Source organism: Pristiophorus japonicus, unplaced genomic scaffold (genome assembly GCF_044704955.1).
Source record: "Pristiophorus japonicus isolate sPriJap1 unplaced genomic scaffold, sPriJap1.hap1 HAP1_SCAFFOLD_244, whole genome shotgun sequence".
Classification (NCBI taxonomy): Eukaryota; Metazoa; Chordata; class Chondrichthyes; family Pristiophoridae; genus Pristiophorus; species Pristiophorus japonicus.
The window spans coordinates 181,536-202,780 of NW_027252166.1; the positions used below are offsets into that span (position 1 = coordinate 181,536).

A 21,245-nucleotide genomic window follows, 5' to 3' on the forward strand; every position below is an offset into this window, starting at 1 on the left:
TAGAATTACTTCAGATATATGGGATAGAAATGGGCCATTCAGACTAACCAGTCTGTGCCGGTGTTCATGCTCTGCTTGGTAATTAGAGAGCCTCAGTATGGGGAATGGCCACACTGCTGAAAGCAGCTCTCGTTCGGGGGAAAGGTGGGTAATGAATGAAGATATGATGGTGGAATCAGACGGTGACTGGTGAGGCCTGGTGACAGATTATTGTCAGAAGCCCTTTCCAAGCAGGCTGAGGATTAAATGTAACCAGCACAACAACTGTATCCGTCTGTTATTGTCCCAAAATCCACAAATCTAATGTCACTAATTGATTTTTCTGTGCGAAATGTAGAGATGTAAAAGAAGGGAGGAAATGAGGCTTGCGCAGAAACGAAGGTTCCTTGAATTAACACATTGTGAGGCTGTTTTGTGACTCGTCTGTGAGAGGTTAAAAACATGAAATGGAAAAGGGCAATTTCAGTGACACTTATATTGGCAATAGTGCTTTCTACATTAATCACTATATCCTAAGCCGAATATCATATTGACTATCCCAATCACTAATCCCAATCCTAACACATAGCCACAAACCACACCCACTAACCACTAAACCTACATCTAAACCCAGCCCATAATCAATGCTAAGAACATAAGAAATAGGAGCAGAAGTAGGTCATCTAGCCCCTTGAATCCGCTCTGCCATTCAATAATATCATGGCTGATCTGATCTTGGCCTCAATTCCACTTCCCTGCCCTCTCCACAGAACGCTTGACTTCCCTATCTTTCAAATATCAGTCTGTCTGCAACTTAAATATATTCAATGACCCAGCCTCCGTTGCTCTCTGGGGTAGAGAATTTCAAAGATTCACTACTCTCTGAGAGAAGAAATTCATCCTCATTTCCGGTTAAAATGGGTGACCCCTTATGCTCAGACTTTGCCACCTAGTTCTAGATTCCCCCCACAAGAGGAAACAGAGATCAGTGGGGAAGCTAAAGACCCGATAAAGGAAGTGTTTAAACAATTATTTTGATGCAAAAATTTCTGCAACGCATTTAGTAACAAGTAATTATAATCAAATAACCCATCAAAATTAGCAAAGACAATTACAAAGACCAGAACATTTCAAAGGCAATATGCAGTATGTGTGGAGATCTATTAACCGCATTCAAAAATCGTTAAACAATATAGAAAATAAGAGAGTTCCAGTCTTAAGCAAGATAGTTCTTTCAAGGAACGTCAAATGAGTGTAAAGTGAGACACGCCGGTTCAGTGTATGACATCCACAAGCCGTATGCTCAAACGAAACAAGCTTGGGATTTGATGTCGCAAAAGATGAATTGCGTGAGAAGTGAAATAATCTAGAGTAAGAAAAGGCCCAAAATGGAAGGGAAGGGAACATGAATTAGTCTCCCGTGCAGCGGCAGGGACCCGGCCTGGATGACCATCAGCAGGTCGGGGCCATCAGAGGGAGCAGGGTGCGGCGGTGGCATTCCATTTAGGATGGTAACGGCTGCAAAGTCACGTCGCTAATTGCAGTACGGGCAGGCACAGCAGGAGGGGCGAAGGAGCGGCAATAGATTATAGAATGGCGTGACCGGGGCCCAGGAGAGGCATGAGTCTGGGGCCCAGAAGGGGCAAGGGCCTAGCGGCAGCATGGGCCAGCCCAAACTGGTATATGTGTGCGCTCAGTCCGTGCAGCACAGCTGGTCTCCAATCGTCTGGGATAATCCTTGCCACTGGACCAAGACCGAGCTCTGACAAGCCAGTGTGGTGGCTGGTGTGCAAAATCCAAACACAGGCAGGTTCCACCCTTCAAGATGTAGCTCGGGATCTGGAATACTAGGTCCTTCATTAAAACACCTGTGAACTCATTCCTTTTTGGCGTGGAAGCAAATCATCCTCGCTTCCAGGGACTGCCTGTGATGATGATGATGGTTGTGGAGAAATGAAATATTGGACACCCGGTGTTTGAAACAATACTGAGACAGAACATTAATCTCCAGCTCAGGGACAGGGTTATTGGAGCAGCAGAAACAAAGTCTCAGTGCCAGAATGAACATGGTTCAGTGCCCAATGGGAGGCCAGTAAATCCTGTCCCAGTCACTTAAGTAGTCTTGGGTATTTACCCAGCATTCCCCGCGATGGAGAATGTGCCGACCCCAGACTTCAGGGGACCAGTGCGCACGCGCGAGAACTGGCTGTATTTGGAGCATGCGCGGTGCGTGTAATGGCGGAGCGGCTGTGGTGAAATGTGCTCCGTAAAACAGCTCACTTTTAGCGGGGCGGAGGTGAGTAATGGACCAGCGGGGAGTCGGGGAGGCTTAATAAACACCTGGTGCCTGCCGGAAGCCCGGAATAATAACCGGAATATCGGCGGCTGCAGCCTCGAGGCTTTCTCCCGGTCACAGGCCCCGGGTAACGGCGGCCATCTTTGTACAGGAAGGCAGAGTCTGTTCTCCGCCATCTTTGTTCAGTGAGCAGCAAAGCGCATGCGCGGCCATCTTGGTAAAGTAACAGCTGAGTTATATTCTGACACCTCGGATTTCTCACCATCTCCTAAAGGCGCTGCTCAGTGCTCAGCTTCTGGTTACATCCCAGACAATTGTAACAGGAAAGCCCCAGAGCTGTTCACTCCCAGGGTTAGAGTCCCCATGTACAGTCCCAGGGTTAGAGTCCCCATGTTCAGTCCCAGGGTTAGAGTCCCCAGGTACAGTCCCAGGGTTAGAGTCCCCATGTTCAGTCCCAGGGTTAGAGTCCCCGGGTACAGTCCCTGGGTTAGAGTCCCCATGTTCAGTCCCAGTGTTAGAGTCCCCATGTACAGTCCCAGGGTTAGAGTCCCCATGTACAGTCCCAGTGTTAGAGTCCCCATGTTCAGTCCCAGTGTTAGAATCCCATGTACAGTCCCAGGTTTAGAGTCCCCATGTACAGTCCCAGGGTTAGAGTCCCCATGTACAGTCCCAGGGTTAGAGTCCCCATGTACAGTCCCAGGGTTAGAGTCCCCATGTACAGTCCCAGGGTTAGAGTCCCCATGTACAGTCCCAGGGTTAGAGTCCCCATGTACAGTCCCAGGGTTAGAGTCCCCATGTACAGTCCCAGGGTTAGAGTCCCCATGTACAGTCCCAGGGTTAGAGTCCCCATATACAGTCACAGGGTTATTATCTCATAAGAACATAATAACCTAAGAAATAGGAGCAGGAGTGGATCATTTGGCCCCTGGATCCTGCTCTGCCATTCAATAAGATGATGGCTGATCTGATCATGGACTCAACTCCACTTCCTTGCCCGCTCCCCATCACCCTTTAATCCCTTATCGCTCAAAAACCTGTCTATCTCTGCCTTAAATACATTCAATGACCAAGCGTCCACAGCTCTCGGGCAGAGAATTCCACAGATTTACAACTATCTGAGCGAATAAATTTCTCCTCATCTCAGTTTTAAATGGGTGGCCCCTTATTCTGAGACTATGCACCCTAGTTTTAGTTTACCCTGAGTGGAAATATCCTCTCTGGATCCACCTTGTCCAGTCCCCTCGTTATATGTTTCAATAAGATCACCTCTCATTCTTTTGAACTCCAATGTGTATCGGCCCACCCTAATCAACCTATCCTCATAAGACAATCCCCTCATCGCCAGAATTAACCTCTGAACAGCCTCCAATTCAAGTATATCCTTCCTTAAATACAGAGACCAAACTGCATGCAGTATTCTGGGTGTGGTCTCACCAAAACCCTGTACAATTGTAGCAGGACTTCTCTGCTTTATCCCCCTTGCAATAAAGGCCAATGTTCCATTCGCCTTCCTGATTACTTGCCGTACCTGCACATTAACTTTTTGTGTTTTATGCACAAACATCCTCAGGTCTCTCTGTCCTGTAGCACTTTGCAATTTTTCTCCATTTAAATTATAATTTGCTTTTCTATTATTTCTGCCAAAGTGGATAACCTCACATTTTCCCATATTATACTCCATCTGACAAATCTTTGCCCACTCATTTCGCCTGTCTATATCCCTTTGCAGATTTTTCGTGTTCTCGATTTGCTTTCCCCCCCATCTTTGTATCATCGGCAAACTTGGCTCTATTACACTCGGTGCCTTCTTCCAAGTCATTAATATAGATTGTAAATAGTTGAGGAACGAGCACCGATACCTGAGGCACCCCACTAGTCACCATTTGCCAACCGGAAAAAGACCCATTTATCCTGACTCTCTGTTTTCTGTTAGTTAACCTATCCTCTATCCATGCTAATATACTGCCCCCAACACTATGAGGTTTATCTTGTGCAGTAATCTCTTATATGGCACCTTATCAAATGCCTTCTGGAAATCCAAATACACCACATCCACTGGTTCCGCCTTATCTATTCTGCTTCTTACATCATCAAAGGACTCCAGCAAATTTGTGAAACATGATTTCCCTTTCATAAAGCGATACTGACTCTGCTGGATTGAATCATGCTTTTCCAAATGTTTCGCGACTGCTTCCTTAATAATGGTCTCCAGCATTTTTTCAATGACAGATGTTAGGCCAACTGGTCTATAGTTTCCTGCTTTTTGTCTGCCTCCTTTTTTAAATAGAGGCATTACATTTTTGGTTTCCAATCTGTTGGGACCAACCCAGAATCCAGGGAATTTTGGTAGATTACAACTAATGTGTCCACCATCTTTGCAGCCACTTCTCTTAAGACCTTACGATGTAAGCCATCAGGGCAAGGTGACTTGTCTGCCTTTAGTCCCATTATTTTACCGAGTTCTACTTCATAATGAATAGTGATTGTATTAAGTTCCTGCCTCATGAAAGCCCCTTGATTATCCACTTCGGTATTACTCTCAGTGACCGAGTGTTTTACTCTAATTAAACTGATCTCAGTTTGTTTCTGTTAGATATTAACTCCTGCACGGTCCCAGCAAACACTCCCACTCCCTCATCCCTCCGATGTTGCTGCAGGATAGCTTTGTGAAGATGGGCTCATGGAGAGAAACACCCTGCACGGAATGATCTCAAATTGAGCATCTCCAAGGGACAAAGCTCCCAGCTTTAATCATTCTCTGTCCTTTCCCCCCAAGCCCAGTTCCTTTGCTCAGATTCTGATAAAAGTAAATTGGGAAAAGTGCACTTTGATTTTAACAGGCTGAATTATTGCAGAGAGCTGCGCATGCGCGGTTCAGCCCCACCCCCTGTGTCAATTCCCAGTGAGCAGAAGAGCACATGCACCCTCCCCTCCCCCAGCACTGCCTGCAATCACCATTCACTCAGTGAGCGGAAGAAGATGGTTTAAAACAGCCAGGAATGGTGACACAGTAGCCCCGGGGTAAGGCAGCGAGCAGCAGCCTCCTTACAGCAGCACAGCGCATTGGGAGCGTGTCCGCAGATGGGCTCAGAGATCGGCATTGAGTCCGGGGGAAACAGCCTGACAGTGAGGATGTGGGGAGTTTCACAAGGTCATCTATTGCAGGCAACAGGAGAGGAGTGTGGGAGAAGATATTTTAAAGACGGGTTATATTGTTTCGGTGAGCTGAGTTCACCAAAACCGTGTTGCTGGTGATTGAGAGCTACATTGTTGCTCCCTCAGGTACATCATATTCTCTCCTGCATCCATATCTTAGAACTAATAATGTTCTCGTATTATTATTCTCACAGCAAAATTATTCAACCAGCCAGAACAAATGTGATCTTTCCTCCACCCAGAACACAAGGAACAGTGCAGGCAGCTCCTTCTCACACACAGTAAGTAGATTATCACTCACAGAGCACAGACACACAGAACTGGCCTCAAGTCTATTGTCACAGACAGCAGAAGCTGTCAGTCCCACAGTGATCCGAAGTGACAGAGTTACATTGTGAATCTTACAGCCACATGGAGCAGTAGAATCAGATGCTGTTTCACCATTGAAACAGATCACCCTGACATTAAACACCCACACTCACTTGCCAGAAACTGGCAGGTAGAGAATAAAAGACAATCATCTATCAGAAAAAATGTCAAACAGATAGTATAAACCACATTAGCATATCAGAAGCTGATGGGTACAGAGCAAAAGCCATATTCATGTTTCAGAATCTGACAGATTCAGTATTTAAACCCCCCGAACATACCAGAAGATGACAGGTGCAGAATAAACCCCACATTCCCGTACCACAGACTGACAGATACAGTATACAACACACACCCACATATATGAAAGTGGCAGTTACAGAATAAAATCCCCACTTGCATACCAGAGAGTGACAGGTAAAGTGTAAATCCCATGAGCACATATCGAAAAACTGAAAGGCAGTCAGTAAAGTTTTTACTTGCATCGCAGAAACTGATAGGGGCAGAATAAAACCCACACACACATATCTGAACAATGACAGGTAGAAGGCAAAATCTTCACACACATATCAGAGAAATACAGGTTAAAAGTTCAATTGATTCTCATGTTCACATACCAGAGACAAGCAGATACAGAGTAAATTCCACACTCACATAGCAGCAACTGACAGGTACAGTCTAAAACATACAATCAAGAAGCAGGAACAAATAGGTACAGTCTAACATAGCAGAAACTGAGAAGCACAGATTAAACCTGAACACACAACAAAACCCGACAGTTACAGAAAAATACACACATTTGCATATGAGAGACTGAGAAATACAGTATAAAACCCACACTCACACATCAGAGGCTGACTTATTACAATCCATATTCCCATATCATAAATTGACATACAGTGACATGCCCAGACTCACAAACCAGTAATTGACAGGTACAAGGTAAAGAGCTCTCTTTCATTCCAGAAACTGACAGGTACAAAGGAAAGCCCACTCGCAATTAAACAGAAACTGGCAGTTATAGAGTAAGGCCCACAATCACATATCAGAACTTGACGGGTACAGAATAAAACCTAGACTCCCATAACAGAAATGGAGATACAGAGAAAGGCCCACACTCACATCGCAGACACAGATAGAAACAGAGTGAAACTCAGACTCATTTACCAGAGACCGACAGATTCAGCATAAACACTCACCTCCATAACACAAATTGACAGTTAGAAAGTAAAACCAATACTATAAGAGATTGGGGGTACACAGTAAAACAATACTAACATACTGGAGAATGACGGGTATGCAGTAGAGCTCACATTCACATCACAGAGATGGACAGATACAGCACAAAATACACACTCACTCACCAAAAATGGAAAGATACATTGAAACATTGAAAATAGGTGCAGGAGCAGGCCATTCGGCCCTTCTAGCCTGCACCACCATTCTATATGATCATGGCTCATCATGCAACTTCAGTACCCCACTCCCGCTTTCTCTCCATACCCCCTGAGCCCCTTAGCCGTAAGGGCCACATCTAACTCCCTCTTGAATAAATCCAACAAACAGTACTCCACAACTTTCTGTGGTAGAGAACTTCACAGGTTTACCACTCTGGGTGAAAAAGTTTCTCCTCATTTCAGTCCGATAAGGCTTACCCCTTATCCTTAGACTGTGACCCCTGATTCTGGACTTCCCCAACATCAGGAACATTCTTCCTGCCTCTAACCTGTCCAGTTCCGTCATAATTTTATATGTTGCTATGAGATCCCCTCTCATTCTTCTAAATTCCAGTGAGTGTAAGCCTAGCCGATCCAGTCTTTCTTCATATGTCAGTACTGCCATCCCGGGAATTAGTCTGGTGAACCTTCGCTGCAGTCCCTCAATAGCAAGCACGTTCTTCCTCAGATTAAGAGACCAAAACTACACACAATACTCAAGGTGTGGTCTCAGCAAGGCCCTGTACAATTGCAGTAAGACTTCCCTGCTCGTATACTCAAATCGCCTTGCTATGAAGGCCAGCATGCCAGTTGCTTTCTTTACTGCCTGCTGGACCTGCATGTCTACCTTCAGTGACTGATGTACCATGACACCCAGGTCTCTTTGCACCTCCCATTTTACTAATCTGTCACCATTCAGATAATCTGCCTTCCTGTTTTTGCACCCAAAGTGAATAATCTCACATTTATCCACATTATACTGCATCTGCCATGCAATTGCCCATTCACCTAACCTGTCCAAGTTACCCTGCAGCCTTTTAGCATCCGACTCACAGCTCACACTGCCACCCAGCTTAGTATCATCTGCAAATTTGTAGATATTACGTTAAATTCCCTCATCTAAATAATTAATGGATGTTGTAAATTACTGAGATCCCAGCACTGAACCTTCCGGCACCCCACTAGTCAATGCCTGCCATTCTGAAAAGGACACGTTTATTCCCACTCTTTGCTTCCTGTCTGCCAAGCAGTTCTCCCTCCACATCAATACATTACCCCCAATACTATGTACCTTAATTTTGCACACTAATCTCTTGTGTGGGACGTTGTCAAAAGCCTTTTTTAATTCCAAATGCACCACATCCACTGGTTCTCCCTTATCCACTCTACTAGTTACATCCACAAAAAACTCAAGAAGATTTGTCAAGCATGATTTCCCTTTCATAAATCCATGCTGACTTGGACCGATCCTGTCACTGCTTTCCAAATGCTATGCTATTACATCTTTAATAATTGATTCCAGCATTTTCCCCACCACCGATGTCAGGCTAACCGGTCTATAATTCCCTGTTTTCTCTCTCCCTCATTTTTTAAAAAGTGGGTTTACATTAGCTACCCTCCAATCCATAGGTACTGATCCAGAATCTATCGAATGTTGGAAAATGACCACCAATGCATCTACTATTTCTAGGGCCACTTCTTTAACTACTCTGGGACGCAGACTATCAGACCCTGGGGATTTATCGGCCTTCAGTCCCATCAGATTCCCTACAACCATTTCCTGACTAATAAGGATTTCCCTCAGTTCATCTTTCCCGTTAGACCCTCGGTCCCCTAGTATTTTCGGCAGGTTATTCGTGTCTTCCTTAGTGAAGACAGAACCAAAGCATTTGTTCAATTGGTCTGCCATTTACTTGTTCCCCATTATAAATTCACCTGATTCTGACTGCAAGGGGCTGACATTAGACTTCACTAATCTTTTTCTCTTCACATATCTATAGAAGCTTTTGCAGTCAGTTTTTTATGTTCCCTGCAAGCTTATTCTCATATTCTATTTTCCCCCTCCTTATTACACCCTTAGTCCTCCTCTGCTGAATTCTAAATTGCTCCCAGTCCTCAGGTTTGCTGCTTTTTCAGGCCAATTTATGTGCCACTGCCCCTAATTTCCTTGGTTAGCCACGGTTGAGCCACCTTTCATGTTTTATTTTTACGCCAGACAGGGATGTATAATAGTTTTAATTCATCCATGTGATCTTTAAATGTCTGCCATTGCCTATCCACCATCAACCCTTTAAGTATTATTCGCCTGTTTATCCCAGCCAAATCACGTCTCATACCATCGAAGTTTCCTTCAAGTTCAGGACCCTAGTCTCTGAGTTAACTGTGTCGCTCTCCATCTTAATGAAGAATTCTACCATATTATGGTCACTCTTCCCTATGGGGCCACGCACGACTAATTGCTAATTAATCCTCTCTCGTTATACAAGACCCAGTCTAGGATGGCCGGCTCTCTAGTTGGTTCCTCGACATATTGGTCTAGAAAACCATCCCTTATACACTCCAGGAAATCCTCCTCTACAATATTGCTACCGGTTTGGTTCGCCCAATCAATATGTAGGTAAAAGTCACCTATGGTAACTGCTGTACTCTTATTGCACGCCTCCCTAATTTCCTTTTTGATGCCATCCCCAACCTTCCTACTACTGTTAGTTGGGTTTGTTTACAGACCACCAAACGTTTTCTGCCCTTTGTTGTTTCGCAGCTCGACCCATACAGATTCCACATTATCCCAGCCAATGTCCTTCCTTACTATTGCATTAACCTCCTCTTTAACCATTAACTCTACCCCACCTCCTTTTCTTTCTTCAATATTGAATACCCCTGCATATTATGTTCCCAGCCTTGGTTACCCTGGAGCCATGTCTCTGTAATCCCAATTACATCATATCCATTAACAGCTATATGTGCAGTTAATTTGTCCACCTTATTACCAATGATCCTCACTTTGAGACTCAGAGCCTTTTTTAACACTCTTTATCCTTTTAGAATTATGTAGTAATGTGGCCCTTTTTGATACAGAATGAAACCCACAGGCAATTACCAGAAATTGACAGGAACAGGATAAAATCCACGCTCTCGTATCAGAAACTAACATACAGAGTAAAATCCTCATCCACATACCAGAGATGGACAGATATGAGTAAAATCCACACTCCCATACGAGACTACATTAAAAAATAAGAACATAAAAAATAGGAGCAAGAGCAGGCCATACGGCCCCTCGAGACTGCTCCACCATTTAATACGATCATGGCTGATCCGATCATGGACTCGGGTCCACTTTCCTGCCCACTCCCCATAACCCCTTATTCCCTTATCGGTTAAGACACTGTCTATCTCTGTCTTAAATATATTCAATGTCCCAGATTCCACAGCTCTCTTGAGGCAGCGAATTCCACAGATTTACAACTCTCAGAGAAGAAATTCCTCCTCATCTCAGTTTTAAATGGAGGGCCCCTTATTCTAAGATTATGGCCCCTATTTCTCGTCTCCCCGATCAGTGAAAACATCCTCTCTGCTACCACCTTGTCAAACCCCCTAATTATCTTATACGTTTCGATAAATCACCTCTCATTCGTTCTTCTGAATTCAATGAGTAGAGGCCCAACCTCCTCAACCTTTTCTCATAAGTCAACCCCCTCATCTCCGGAAACAACTCAGTGGACTTTCTCTCAACTTCCTGCAAACAAGTGTATCCTTTCATAAATATGGAAACCAAAACTGCATGCAGTATTCCAGGTGTGGCCTCACCAATACCCTGTGTAACTGTAGCAAGACTTCCCTGCTTTTATACTCCAGCCCCTTTGCAATAAAGGCCAAGATTGCATTGGCCTTCCTGATCACTTGCTGCACCTGCATACTAACCTTTTGTGTTTCATGCACAAGTACCCCCAGGTCCCGCTGTACTGCGGCACTTTGCAATCTCTCTCCATTTAAATAATAACTTGCTCTTTGATTTTTTTCTGCCATAATGCATGACCTCACACTTTCCAACATTATACTCCATCTGCCAAATTTTTGCCCACTCACTTAGCCTGTCTATGTCCTTTTACAGATTATTTGTGTCCTCCTCACACGTTGCTTTTCCTCCCATCTTCATATCGTCAGCAAACTTGGCTACGTTAAAGTCGGTCCCTTCTTCCAAGTCGTTAATATAGATTGTTAATAGCTGGGGTCCCAGCACTGATCCCTGCGGCACCCCACTAGTCACTGATTGCCAACCCAAGAATGAACCATTTACCCCAACTCTCTGTTGTCTGTTAGTTAGCCAATCCTCTATCCATGCTAATATATTACCCCCAGCCCCGTGAACTTTTATCTTGTGCAGTAACCTTTTATGTGGCATATTGTCAAATGTCTTCTGGGAATCCAAATACAAAAGACCCACTTTATCCACCCTGTTCATTACATGCTCAAAGAATTCCAGCAAATTTGTCAAACTTAACTTCCCCTTCATAAATCCATGCTGACTCTGCCTGACCGAATTATGCTTTTCCAAATGTCGTGCTATTGATTCTTTAAAAATGAACTCTTCAACATTTTCCCAACCACAGATGTTAGGCTAACTGGTCTATAGTTTCCTGCTTTTTGTCTGCCTCCTTTTTAACCGAGTGCGGCTCTCAGTCCCCAGGCAACACCGAGTGCGGCTCCCGGGCCCCGGGCATCACTGAGTGCGGCTCTCGGGCCCCGGGCAGCACCGAGTGCGGCTCTCAGTCACCGGGCAACACCAAGTGCGGCTCCCGGGCCCCGGGCAACACCGAATGCGGCTCTCAGTCCCCGGGCAACACCGAGTGTGGCTCTCAGTCCCCGGGCAACACCGAGTGCGGCTCTCAGTCCCCGGACAACACCGAGTGTGGCTCTCAGTCCCCGGGCAACACCGAGTGCGGCTCCCGGGCCCCGGGCAACACTGAGTGCGGCTCTCGGGCCCCGGGCAGCACCGAGTTCGGCTCTCAGTCACCGGGCAACACCGAGTGCGGCTCCCGGGCCCCGGGCAACACCGAGTGTGGCTCTCATTCCTCGGGCAACACCGAGTGTGGCTCTCAGTCCCCGGACAACACCGAGTGTGGCTCTCAGTCCCCGGGCAACACCGAGTGTGGCTCTCAGTCCCCGGACAACACCGAGTGTGGCTCTCAGTCCCCGGGCAACACCGAGTGAGGCTCTCATTCCTCGGGCAACACCGAGTGTGGCTCTCAGTCCCCGGACAACACCGAGTGTGGCTCTCAGTCCCCGGGCAACACCGAGTGTGGCTCTCAGTCCCCGGACAACACCGAGTGTGGCTCTCAGTCCCCGGGCAACACCGAGTGAGGCTCTCGGTCCCTGGACAACACCGAGTGCGGCTCTCGGTCCCCGGGCAATGCCAAGCGCGGCTCCCGGTCCCCGAGTCAGAGCCACCGGGCCCGGCCCCAGCAACCCCCGGGGGCAGCACCTCCCCCACACCAGGCAAACAACAACATACAGCAGGCCCAGCAATTCCCAGCCGCTCTGTATCAGGGTGGGCGCTGGATGTGGAAGTCATTCACTGGCCTCCTGTGTGGGTCTATTTGTTACATCAGTTTGAGCTGGATGGAGAGCGGGGAGAAGCTGCTGGGTATCACCCCCAGTAATTCTGGGCCCAGTGGGAACAACAATTTCCCATGTGGGCCTGTCGAGGGAGTGTGTTCCCTTCCCTGAATGACAACAGTGACCCAGATGTGTTTTTACGACAATCCGGCAGCTTTCATGGTCACTTTTTTCTAGTGCCGGCCCCACAAATGAACAGATTCATTAAGCTCAATTTCACAACCTGCCTTTGTGTTTTTGTGGGTTCTCTCTCACACTCACTTTTTCCTGTTTAAAATTCACTTTACAGGGTGTTAAAAGGGAAGGATTTGTAGACTGGAAGCTCAAACCAAACATCACCTCAAGATCTGACGGTCACTCAATACATCGGGACTGGAATATCATCAGCTTTTGACCATGGAAGCAGAAAGCACCGTTCACAGTGGGGAGAAACGGTACACGTGCTCTGTGTGTGGACAAGGCTTCAGTCGATCGTCCAACCTGGAGAGACACAAGTGCAGTCACACTGGGGAGAAACCAATTAAATGTGGGGACTGTGGGAAACGTTTCAACTGCCCGTCCCAGCTGGAAACACATCGACGAGTTCACACTGGGGAGAGGCCGTTCACCTGCTCCGACTGTGGGAAGGGATTCATTCAGTCATCCGACCTGCTGATACACCAGCGAGTTCACACTGGGGAGAGGCCGTTCACCTGCTCCGAGTGTGGGAAGAGATTCGCTACATCATCCCACCTGCTGAAACACCAGCGAGTTCACACTGGGGAGAGGCCATTCACCTGCTCCGAGTGTGGGAAGGGATTCATTCAGTTATCCCACCTACTGATACACCAGCGAGTTCACACTGGGGAGAGGCCGTTCACCTGCTCCGACTGTGGGAAGGGATTCACTGCATCATCCAGCCTGCTGATACACCAGCGAGTTCACACTGGGGAGAGACCGTTCACCTGCTCCGAGTGTGGGAAGGGATTCGCTGTATCATCCAGCCTGCTGATACACCAGGGAGTTCACACTGGGGAGAGGCCATTCACCTGCTCCGAGTGTGGGAAGAGATTCACTGCATCATCCAGCCTGCTGATACACCAGCGAGTTCACACTGGGGAGAGGCCGTTCACCTGCTCTGACTGTGGGAAGGAATTCACTGCATCATCCCACCTGCTGAAACACCAGCGAGTTCACACTGGGGAGAGACCTTTTAAATGTTCTGAGTGTGGGAAGGGATTTACTCGGTCATCCCACCTGCTGACACACCAGCGAGTTCACACTGGGGAGAGGCCGTTCACCTGCTCTGAGTGTGGGAAGGGATTCTCTCTGTCAGGCAACCTGCTGAGACACCAGCGAGTTCACAAGTGACTGCAGGGGTTGGATTCTGTTGTTATTGCTGCTGGTAATCACATCCTGGACTAAATTGTGTTAATTCTGATAGTTGGGGTTTATAAATCCTGTAACGCTGATGTTAATAACTCCTGTAACTGGATTGGAGTTTAATATTTGGGATATAGACACACAAATTAGTGTTGCTTTCAACACATTGCTGTGGATTTTTGTCTTTACCACCTGAGTGTTTCGCATCACCTGATTGGAGCTGAGAAAGGACATTCTGTGGGGAGGATTTTACAGGGGGAACAGAACTTCAGCCTGGACACAGTCCTTCAGGGCCACACAGAGATCACCTCATTCTTTTGAACTCCAATGTGTCTAGGTCCAACCTAATCAACCTATCGTCATAAGTCAACCCCCTCATCTCTGGAATCAACTCTGGAATCTGCAGCAGACATGAGCAAGGACTTGAGGCTTATTAAATGACACATATTTCATTACAGACAAGGTTAGACTGGGAGAAATGTTCAATTAGAACATGAGAACATAATAAATAGGCCATTTGACCCCTCGGGCCTGCTCCGCCATTCAATAAGATCATGGCTGATCTGATCATGGACTCAGTTCCACTTCCCTGCCCGCTCCCCATAATCCTGTACTCCCTTAATCGCTCAAACATCTGTCTATGTTTCCGCCTGAAATATATTCAAAGACCCAGCCTCCACAGCTCTCCTGGGCAGAGTATTCCACAGATTTACAACCCTCAGAGAAGAAATTCCTCATCTCAGTTTTAATTGGGTGGTCCCTTATTCTAAGACTATGTCTCCTTCTTTTAGTTTCCCCTATGAGTGGAAATATCCTCTCAGCATCCACCTTGTCGAACCCCCTTATTATCTTATGTTTCGATAAAATCATCTCTCATTCTTCTGCACTCCAATGTGTTTAGGCCCAATCTACTCAACCTATTTTCATAAGTCAATCCCCTCATCTCCAGAATCAACCGAGTGAACCATCTCCGAACAGCCTCCAATGCAGATATATCCTTTTGTAAATATGGAGACCAAAATACAGAGTCTATTACAGGCAAAATGCTAATCAAACCAGCAACACACTGGCACCTTAACAGTGTGTCATTGGCCTATAGGCTTTTCTTTAATAGATTTGCTGAGTGGATATGAACTTAAACCAGGTTTGCAGGCGTGATGCTCTATTCACATATTGAATGTAGAAGAGATGCTGTAGGGTACATGCTAAGTCCAGTAGCTGAAAGTGATTAACAGACTGGGTTTTGTGTTTAGTGATTCCAGGCGTGTTACCAATACCAGCAAAATCGAAGCCCATGGAATAACGGGGACAGTGGCAGCATGGATATGAAAGTGGCTAAGTGACACAAACAGAGTCGTGGTGAATGGTTGTTTTTCAGACTGGAGGAAGTGGTGTTCCCCAGGGGTCGGTATTGGGTCCACTGCTTTTTTTGATCTATATTAATGACCTATGTACAGGGCACAATTTCCAAATCTACAGCTCACACAAAACTTGGAAGTACAGTGAACCGTGAGGAGGTAGTGATAGACTTCGAACCCCCTTATTATCTTATGTTTCGATAAAATCACCTCTCATTCTTCTGCACTCCAATGTGTTTAGGCCCACTAGCTTCCACTCTAAAAATGAGTCCTTTGGTGGCTGAACAGCCCACCCATTACACCAGCGTGTCTATGTGGCAGATGAAATTTAACGTAGAAATGTTCAAAAGTGATACATCTTTGTCGGAAGAAAGAGGAGAGGAAATATAAGCTAAAGGGTACAATTGTAAAGGGGTGCGTGAACAGAGAGACCCAGGAGTATGTGTGCACCAATCACTGAGGGTGGCAGTGCTGGTTGAGAAAGTGGTTACAAAGACTTACGGGATCCTATTTTTCATGAATAGAGGTATAGAGTACAGAAGTGTGGATATTATGTTGAACCTGCATAAAACACTGGTTCGGCCTCAACTGGAGTATTGTGTGCAGTTCTGGGTCGTCATCATCGTCATAGGCAGTCCCTCGAATCGAGGAAGACATGCTTCCACTCTAAAAATGAGTCCTTTGGTGGCTGAACAGTCCAATACGAGAGCCACAGTCCCTGTCACAGGTGGGATAGATAGTCGTTGAGGGAAGGGCTGGGTGGGACAGGTTTGCCGCACGCTCTTTTTGATGCCACGGTTGATTTCTGCATGCTCTCGGCGATGAGACTCGAGGTGCTCAGCGCCCTCCCGGATGCTCTTCCTCCACTTAGGGCGGTCTTTAGCCAGGGACTCCCAGGTGTATCAGGGAGGCTTTGATGGTGTCCTTGTAACATTTCATCAGCCACACCTTTGGCTCGTTTGCTGTGAAGGAGTTCTGAGTAGAGTGCTTGCTTTGGGAGTCTCGTGTCTGGCATGCGAACAGTGTGGCCTGCCCAGCGGAGCTGATCAAATGTGGTCAGTGCTTCAATGCTGCAGATGTTGGCTGGTCGATGACGCTAACGTTTGTGTGTCTGTCCTCCCAGGTAATTTGTATGATCTTGCGGAGACATCGTTATTGGTATTTCTCCAGCAACTTGAGGTGTCTACTGTACATAGTCCATGTCTCTCAGCCATACAGGAGGGTGGGTATTACAACAGCCCTGTAGACCATGTGCTTGGTTGTAGATTTGAGGACGTGGTCTTCAAAGACACTTTTCCTCAAGCGGCCGAAGGCTGCACTGGAGGCGGTGTTGAATCTTGTCGTCAATGTCTGCTCTTGCTGACAAATGGTTCCTGAGGTATGGGAAATGGTTCACACTGTCCAGGGCCGTGCCATGGATTTTGATGACTACGGGGGGTGGGTGAAGTGGGGAGTGCTATGTGGCGAGGACAGGCTGGTGGAGGACCTTTCTCTTATGGATGTTTAGTGTAAAGCCTATGCTTTCGTAACGTCAGTAAATACGTCGACTATGATTTGAAGTTCAGCCTCTATATGTGCGCAGACACAGGTATTATCCGCGTACGGTAGCTCAACGACAGAGATTGAGGTGGTCTTGGACCTGGCCTGGAGACGACGAAGGTTGAACAGGTTCCCACTGGTTCTGCAGTATAGTTCCACTCCAGCGGGGAGCTTGTTGACTGAACTGGAGCAATTCTGGCTACCACATTTTAGTAAGCATGCGAAGGCCTTTTAAGAGCGTGCAGAAAAGATTTACGAGAATGAATCCAGGGATGAGGGACTTCAATTACGTGGATAGTCTGGAGAAGTTGAGGTTGTTCTCAGAACAGAGAAGATTGAGAGGAGATTTGACAGAGGTGTTCAAAATCATTAGAGGTCTGGTCAGAGTAGATGGAGTGGGATTAGCAGAAGCTCTTGCAGATAGCCAACATAGGCTCGACGGGCAAATGGCCTCCTTCCATTTTGTAACCAGTCTCTGATTCTATGAAGAAGAAAAATGTGTTGCCCAGGATGCTCCATCTCCCGGGCACTGGGACCCAGTTGGGAACAGAGACTCTGAAGCCCCGCCCACTCTCTGATCCTGAACGAAGATGGCCACGCATGCGCCCTGATCCCGCCCTGTGCAAGATGGCGGCCAGTGACACCGCTCACCCGGGGCCTGTCACCACGGGGCCTGTGGGCTCAAATTCGGGGCCTGAGATTTATTCTGTATCTAAGCCGTGCTGTACCTGCTCTGGTAGTGTTAAATAGGACAGTGTAGATGAAGCATTTTATACATACGTAAAATGACGGACAGGTAAAGACCATCTGGTCCATCAAGCCTGTCCCACACAATTGCGATATATCACAGCGTATACACTCCACTCCACCCGAATCCATGTGATCTCCTGGGAGAGGCAAAAATACAGATTTAAAATAAACCTAGGACAATTTGGGAAAATAAAATCTGGGAAATTCCTCTCCAACCCAAGTGATGGAAACTAGTCCAGGAGATCACTCTGGCCATGAAACTCCCTGCAGTACCTACCTTCTGTAAGTGTTAATCTCCGCCGCAGCCAGAAACAAATCCAGCTTTTACTTGAAGGAATTCAATGAGTCTGTATCCACCACATGAGAGGGCAGCTTGTTCCAGAGGTCTACTGTTCTCTGGGAAAAGAACCACCTCCTGATGTCTAACCTAGATCTAGCCTTGTACAACTGAAATTTGTGTCCCCTGGTCCTGCCTAACCTATTTAAGTGAAATAAACAGTCAGCTGGAACATTCTCTTTCACTTTCATTATCTTATAAACCGCAATCATATCGCCCTAAGTCTACGCTGCTCTAAGGTAAAGAGTCCCAACTCTTTTAACCCATCTTGATAACTAAGATCCTTTAGACTTGGAATTAGTCGAGTGACCCTTTCCAGAACCTCAATATCACCCACCATGTGAGGAGACCAAAACTGGACACAGTATTCCAAGTGTGGCCTGACTAAGGTCTTGTACTCGGACAAAACAGTACTCCTCGTCTTATACTGAATTGTCCTATGGATACACCCCAGCACCCTATTTGCTCTAACTGTCGCTGCACTGCATTGCTCGTGTACCTTTAAGGGTGTATTCACTAGAATGTCTAAATCTCTTTCTATCTCCACCATCTTTAATGCCTTTCCCTGGAGGGTGTATGAATGTTGAGCATTTGCCCTGCCCACATGCATAACACTGAACTTATCTAAGTTATACATCATTTTCCAGTTGTTAGTGTTAGTTTTTATCAGAAGAATCACTCAACACTCAGAGTCGGTTCCAACGCCAGTGCGGCCTTTAATTACGCCAGCGGGGAGGAAATCACAAGACTGAGTCCAGGCTTCTCTCCGCTGAACAAAGGGTTTCATGGATCTTTATAGGTTTTACAACAGTTTACTACAGTTACATACAACAGTTTACTACAGTTACATTAGACCAATAGCGTTAGTCTCTATACGTAAAGTGGCTCATGTGTTGCCAAGAGATGTGTTGCGAAGGGGTGTGTTGCTAGGGATGACTCATGTGTCTTGTAACATGGCCTGGGCTTCTCTTATCTTACTGTCCTTGGATGCTGGAATTGGGTAGCCTCCTTATCCCCATCCAGCTACAGAGCCGTATTGTTACTAGAACATTTGGTCCTGAGGTATGCTGATTAGAGACACCTGCAGAGCTTGCATGCTGGTCCTGTGTGTGGGAAACAACAAGTATCAGTCTCCAGGAATGCAGTCTATTTCAGCTAACAGAAATCCCTTGAGGCTTCACTGGTTACCATTTTATGGTACAAGTTACATGTTACATATTTAATTCTAACCTTATCCTACAGGTGCTGTTGCCCGAGGGTGCCTAATACCTACAACACAGTCATGAGGCCAGTGTCCCAACACTTCAACATCTGCCTGAATCAGACGAGCCACTTCTACAGTTCGAGCACTCGCACAGATCTTGGTATCATTTCAAAATTGTGCCCCAACCCCAAAATCCAGATCATTAATAAAAATAGGGAAAAGCAATGGTCCCAACACTGATCCCTGCAGGACACCACTGGTGACTGGTCTCCAAACAGATCCAAATCCATCAAAAACTGCTCTTTACCTACATCCTGCCGGCCAGTTCTGTATCCACTTCAATATATTTCACAAATACCAGAGACTCCGATCTTAGAGAAGCCTCTTGTGCGATACCTTATCAAAAGGTTTTTGGAAATCTAAGCAGACAATGTCTACTGGGCTTCCCTCATCCACCAACATTGTAACTTCTTCAAAAAATACAATTAGAGTTGTGAGACATGAACTCTTTATGAAGCCATGTTGGCTTTCCCTAATATGTCCCTCCCTATCCAAGTATTCATATATTGCATCCTTTATGATTCTTTCAAGCATCTTACCTATTACTGATATTAAACTGATGGGCCTATAGTTACCCAGGTCTGCCTTGTCACATTGTTTTAAAAATGGGGACTACTTTAGCCTCCTTCCTATCTGTAAGGCCCATTCCAGAGTGCAGTGAGCTACTAAACATACAGGCCAGGGGCTCACACAGCACATGTCCCATCTCCCGGAGGGGCTCACACAGCACATATCCCATCTCCCGGAGGACCCTCACACAGCACATGTCCCATCTCCCGGAGGACCCTCACACAGCACATGTCCCATCTCCCGGAGGGGCTCACACAGCACATGTCCCATCTCCCGGAGGATCCTCACACAGCACATGTTCCATCTCCCGGAGGGGCTCACACAGCACATGTCCCATCTCCCAGAGGACCCTCACACATCACATGTCCCATCTCCCGGAGGGGCTCACACAGCACATGTCCCATCTCCCGGAGGGGCTCACACAGCACATGTCCCATCTCCCGGAGGACCCTCACACAGCACATGTCCCACCTCCCGGAGGACCCTCACACAGCACATGTCCCATCTCCCGGAGGGGCTCACACAGCACATGTCCCATCTCCCGGAGGACCCTCACACAGCACATGTCCCATTTCCCGGAGGACCCTCACACAGCACATGTCCATCTCCCGGAGGACCCTCACACAGCACATGTTCCATCTCCCGGAAGACCCTCACACAACACATGTCCCATCTCCCGGAGGACCCTCACACAACACATGTCCATCTCCCGGAGGGGCTCACACAGCACATGTCAAATCTCCTGGAGGGGCTCACACAGCACATGTCCCATCTCCCGGAGGGGCTCACAAAGCACATGTCCCATCTCCTGGAGGGGCTCACACAGCACATGTCCATCTCCCGGAGAACCCTCACACAGCACATGTCCCATCTCCCTAAGGACCCTCAGACAGCACATGTCCCATCTCCCGGAGGACCCTCACACAGCACATGTCCCATCTCCCGGAGGGGCTTACACAGCACATGTCCCATCTCCCGGAGGGGCTCACACAGCACATATCCCATCTTCCGGAGGACCCTCACACAGCACATGTCCCATCTCCCGGAGGATCCTCACACAGCACATGTCCCATCTCCCGGAGGACCCTCACACAGCACATGACCCATCTCCCGGAGGGGCTCACACAGCACATGTCTCATCTCCCGGAGGACCCTCACACAGCACATGACCCATCTCCCGGAGGGGCTCACACAGCACATGTCTCATCTCCCGGAGAACCCTCACACAGCACACGTCCCATCTCCCGGAGGATCCTCACACAGCACATGTCCCATCTCCCGGAGGACCCTCACACAGCACACGTCACATCTCCCGGAGGACCCTCACACAGCACATGTCCCATCTCCCGGTGGACCCTCACACAGCACATGTCCCATCTCCCGGAGGGGCTCACACAGCACATGTCCCATTTCCCGGAGGATCCTCACA

General features: G+C 47.2%; 1 protein-coding gene and 1 long non-coding RNA gene across 8 annotated transcripts in view; one reads left to right on the forward strand and one right to left on the reverse strand.

Annotated features, from left to right (window-relative positions):
• Positions 1-2,204: 2,204 nt before the first annotated feature.
• LOC139245860 (zinc finger protein ZFP2-like) lies at positions 2,205-20,009 on the forward strand. 2 transcript variants are annotated; one of them, XM_070871344.1, is made up of 4 exons: positions 2,205-2,275; positions 5,626-5,712; positions 12,926-14,020; positions 19,225-20,009. In XM_070871344.1, the coding sequence occupies exon 3, from the start codon at positions 13,033-13,035 to the stop codon at positions 13,984-13,986; it is 954 nt and encodes a 317-aa protein (XP_070727445.1). In that variant the 5' UTR covers positions 2,205-2,275; positions 5,626-5,712; positions 12,926-13,032; the 3' UTR covers positions 13,987-14,020; positions 19,225-20,009. The 2 variants fall into 2 exon arrangements, with proteins under 2 accessions (XP_070727445.1, XP_070727444.1); XM_070871343.1 differs by lacking the exons at positions 2,205-2,275; positions 19,225-20,009 and adding an exon at positions 2,323-2,435 and having other exon boundaries at positions 12,926-17,562.
• Positions 18,675-21,245, reverse strand: part of LOC139245861 (uncharacterized) — a 33,897-nt gene continuing 31,326 nt past the window's right edge. For all 6 annotated transcript variants that reach the window (XR_011590137.1, XR_011590139.1, XR_011590136.1 and 3 more), the window contains one exon: positions 18,675-19,085. This is a non-coding gene — a long non-coding RNA (uncharacterized lncRNA). The remainder of the gene's footprint in view (positions 19,086-21,245) is intronic.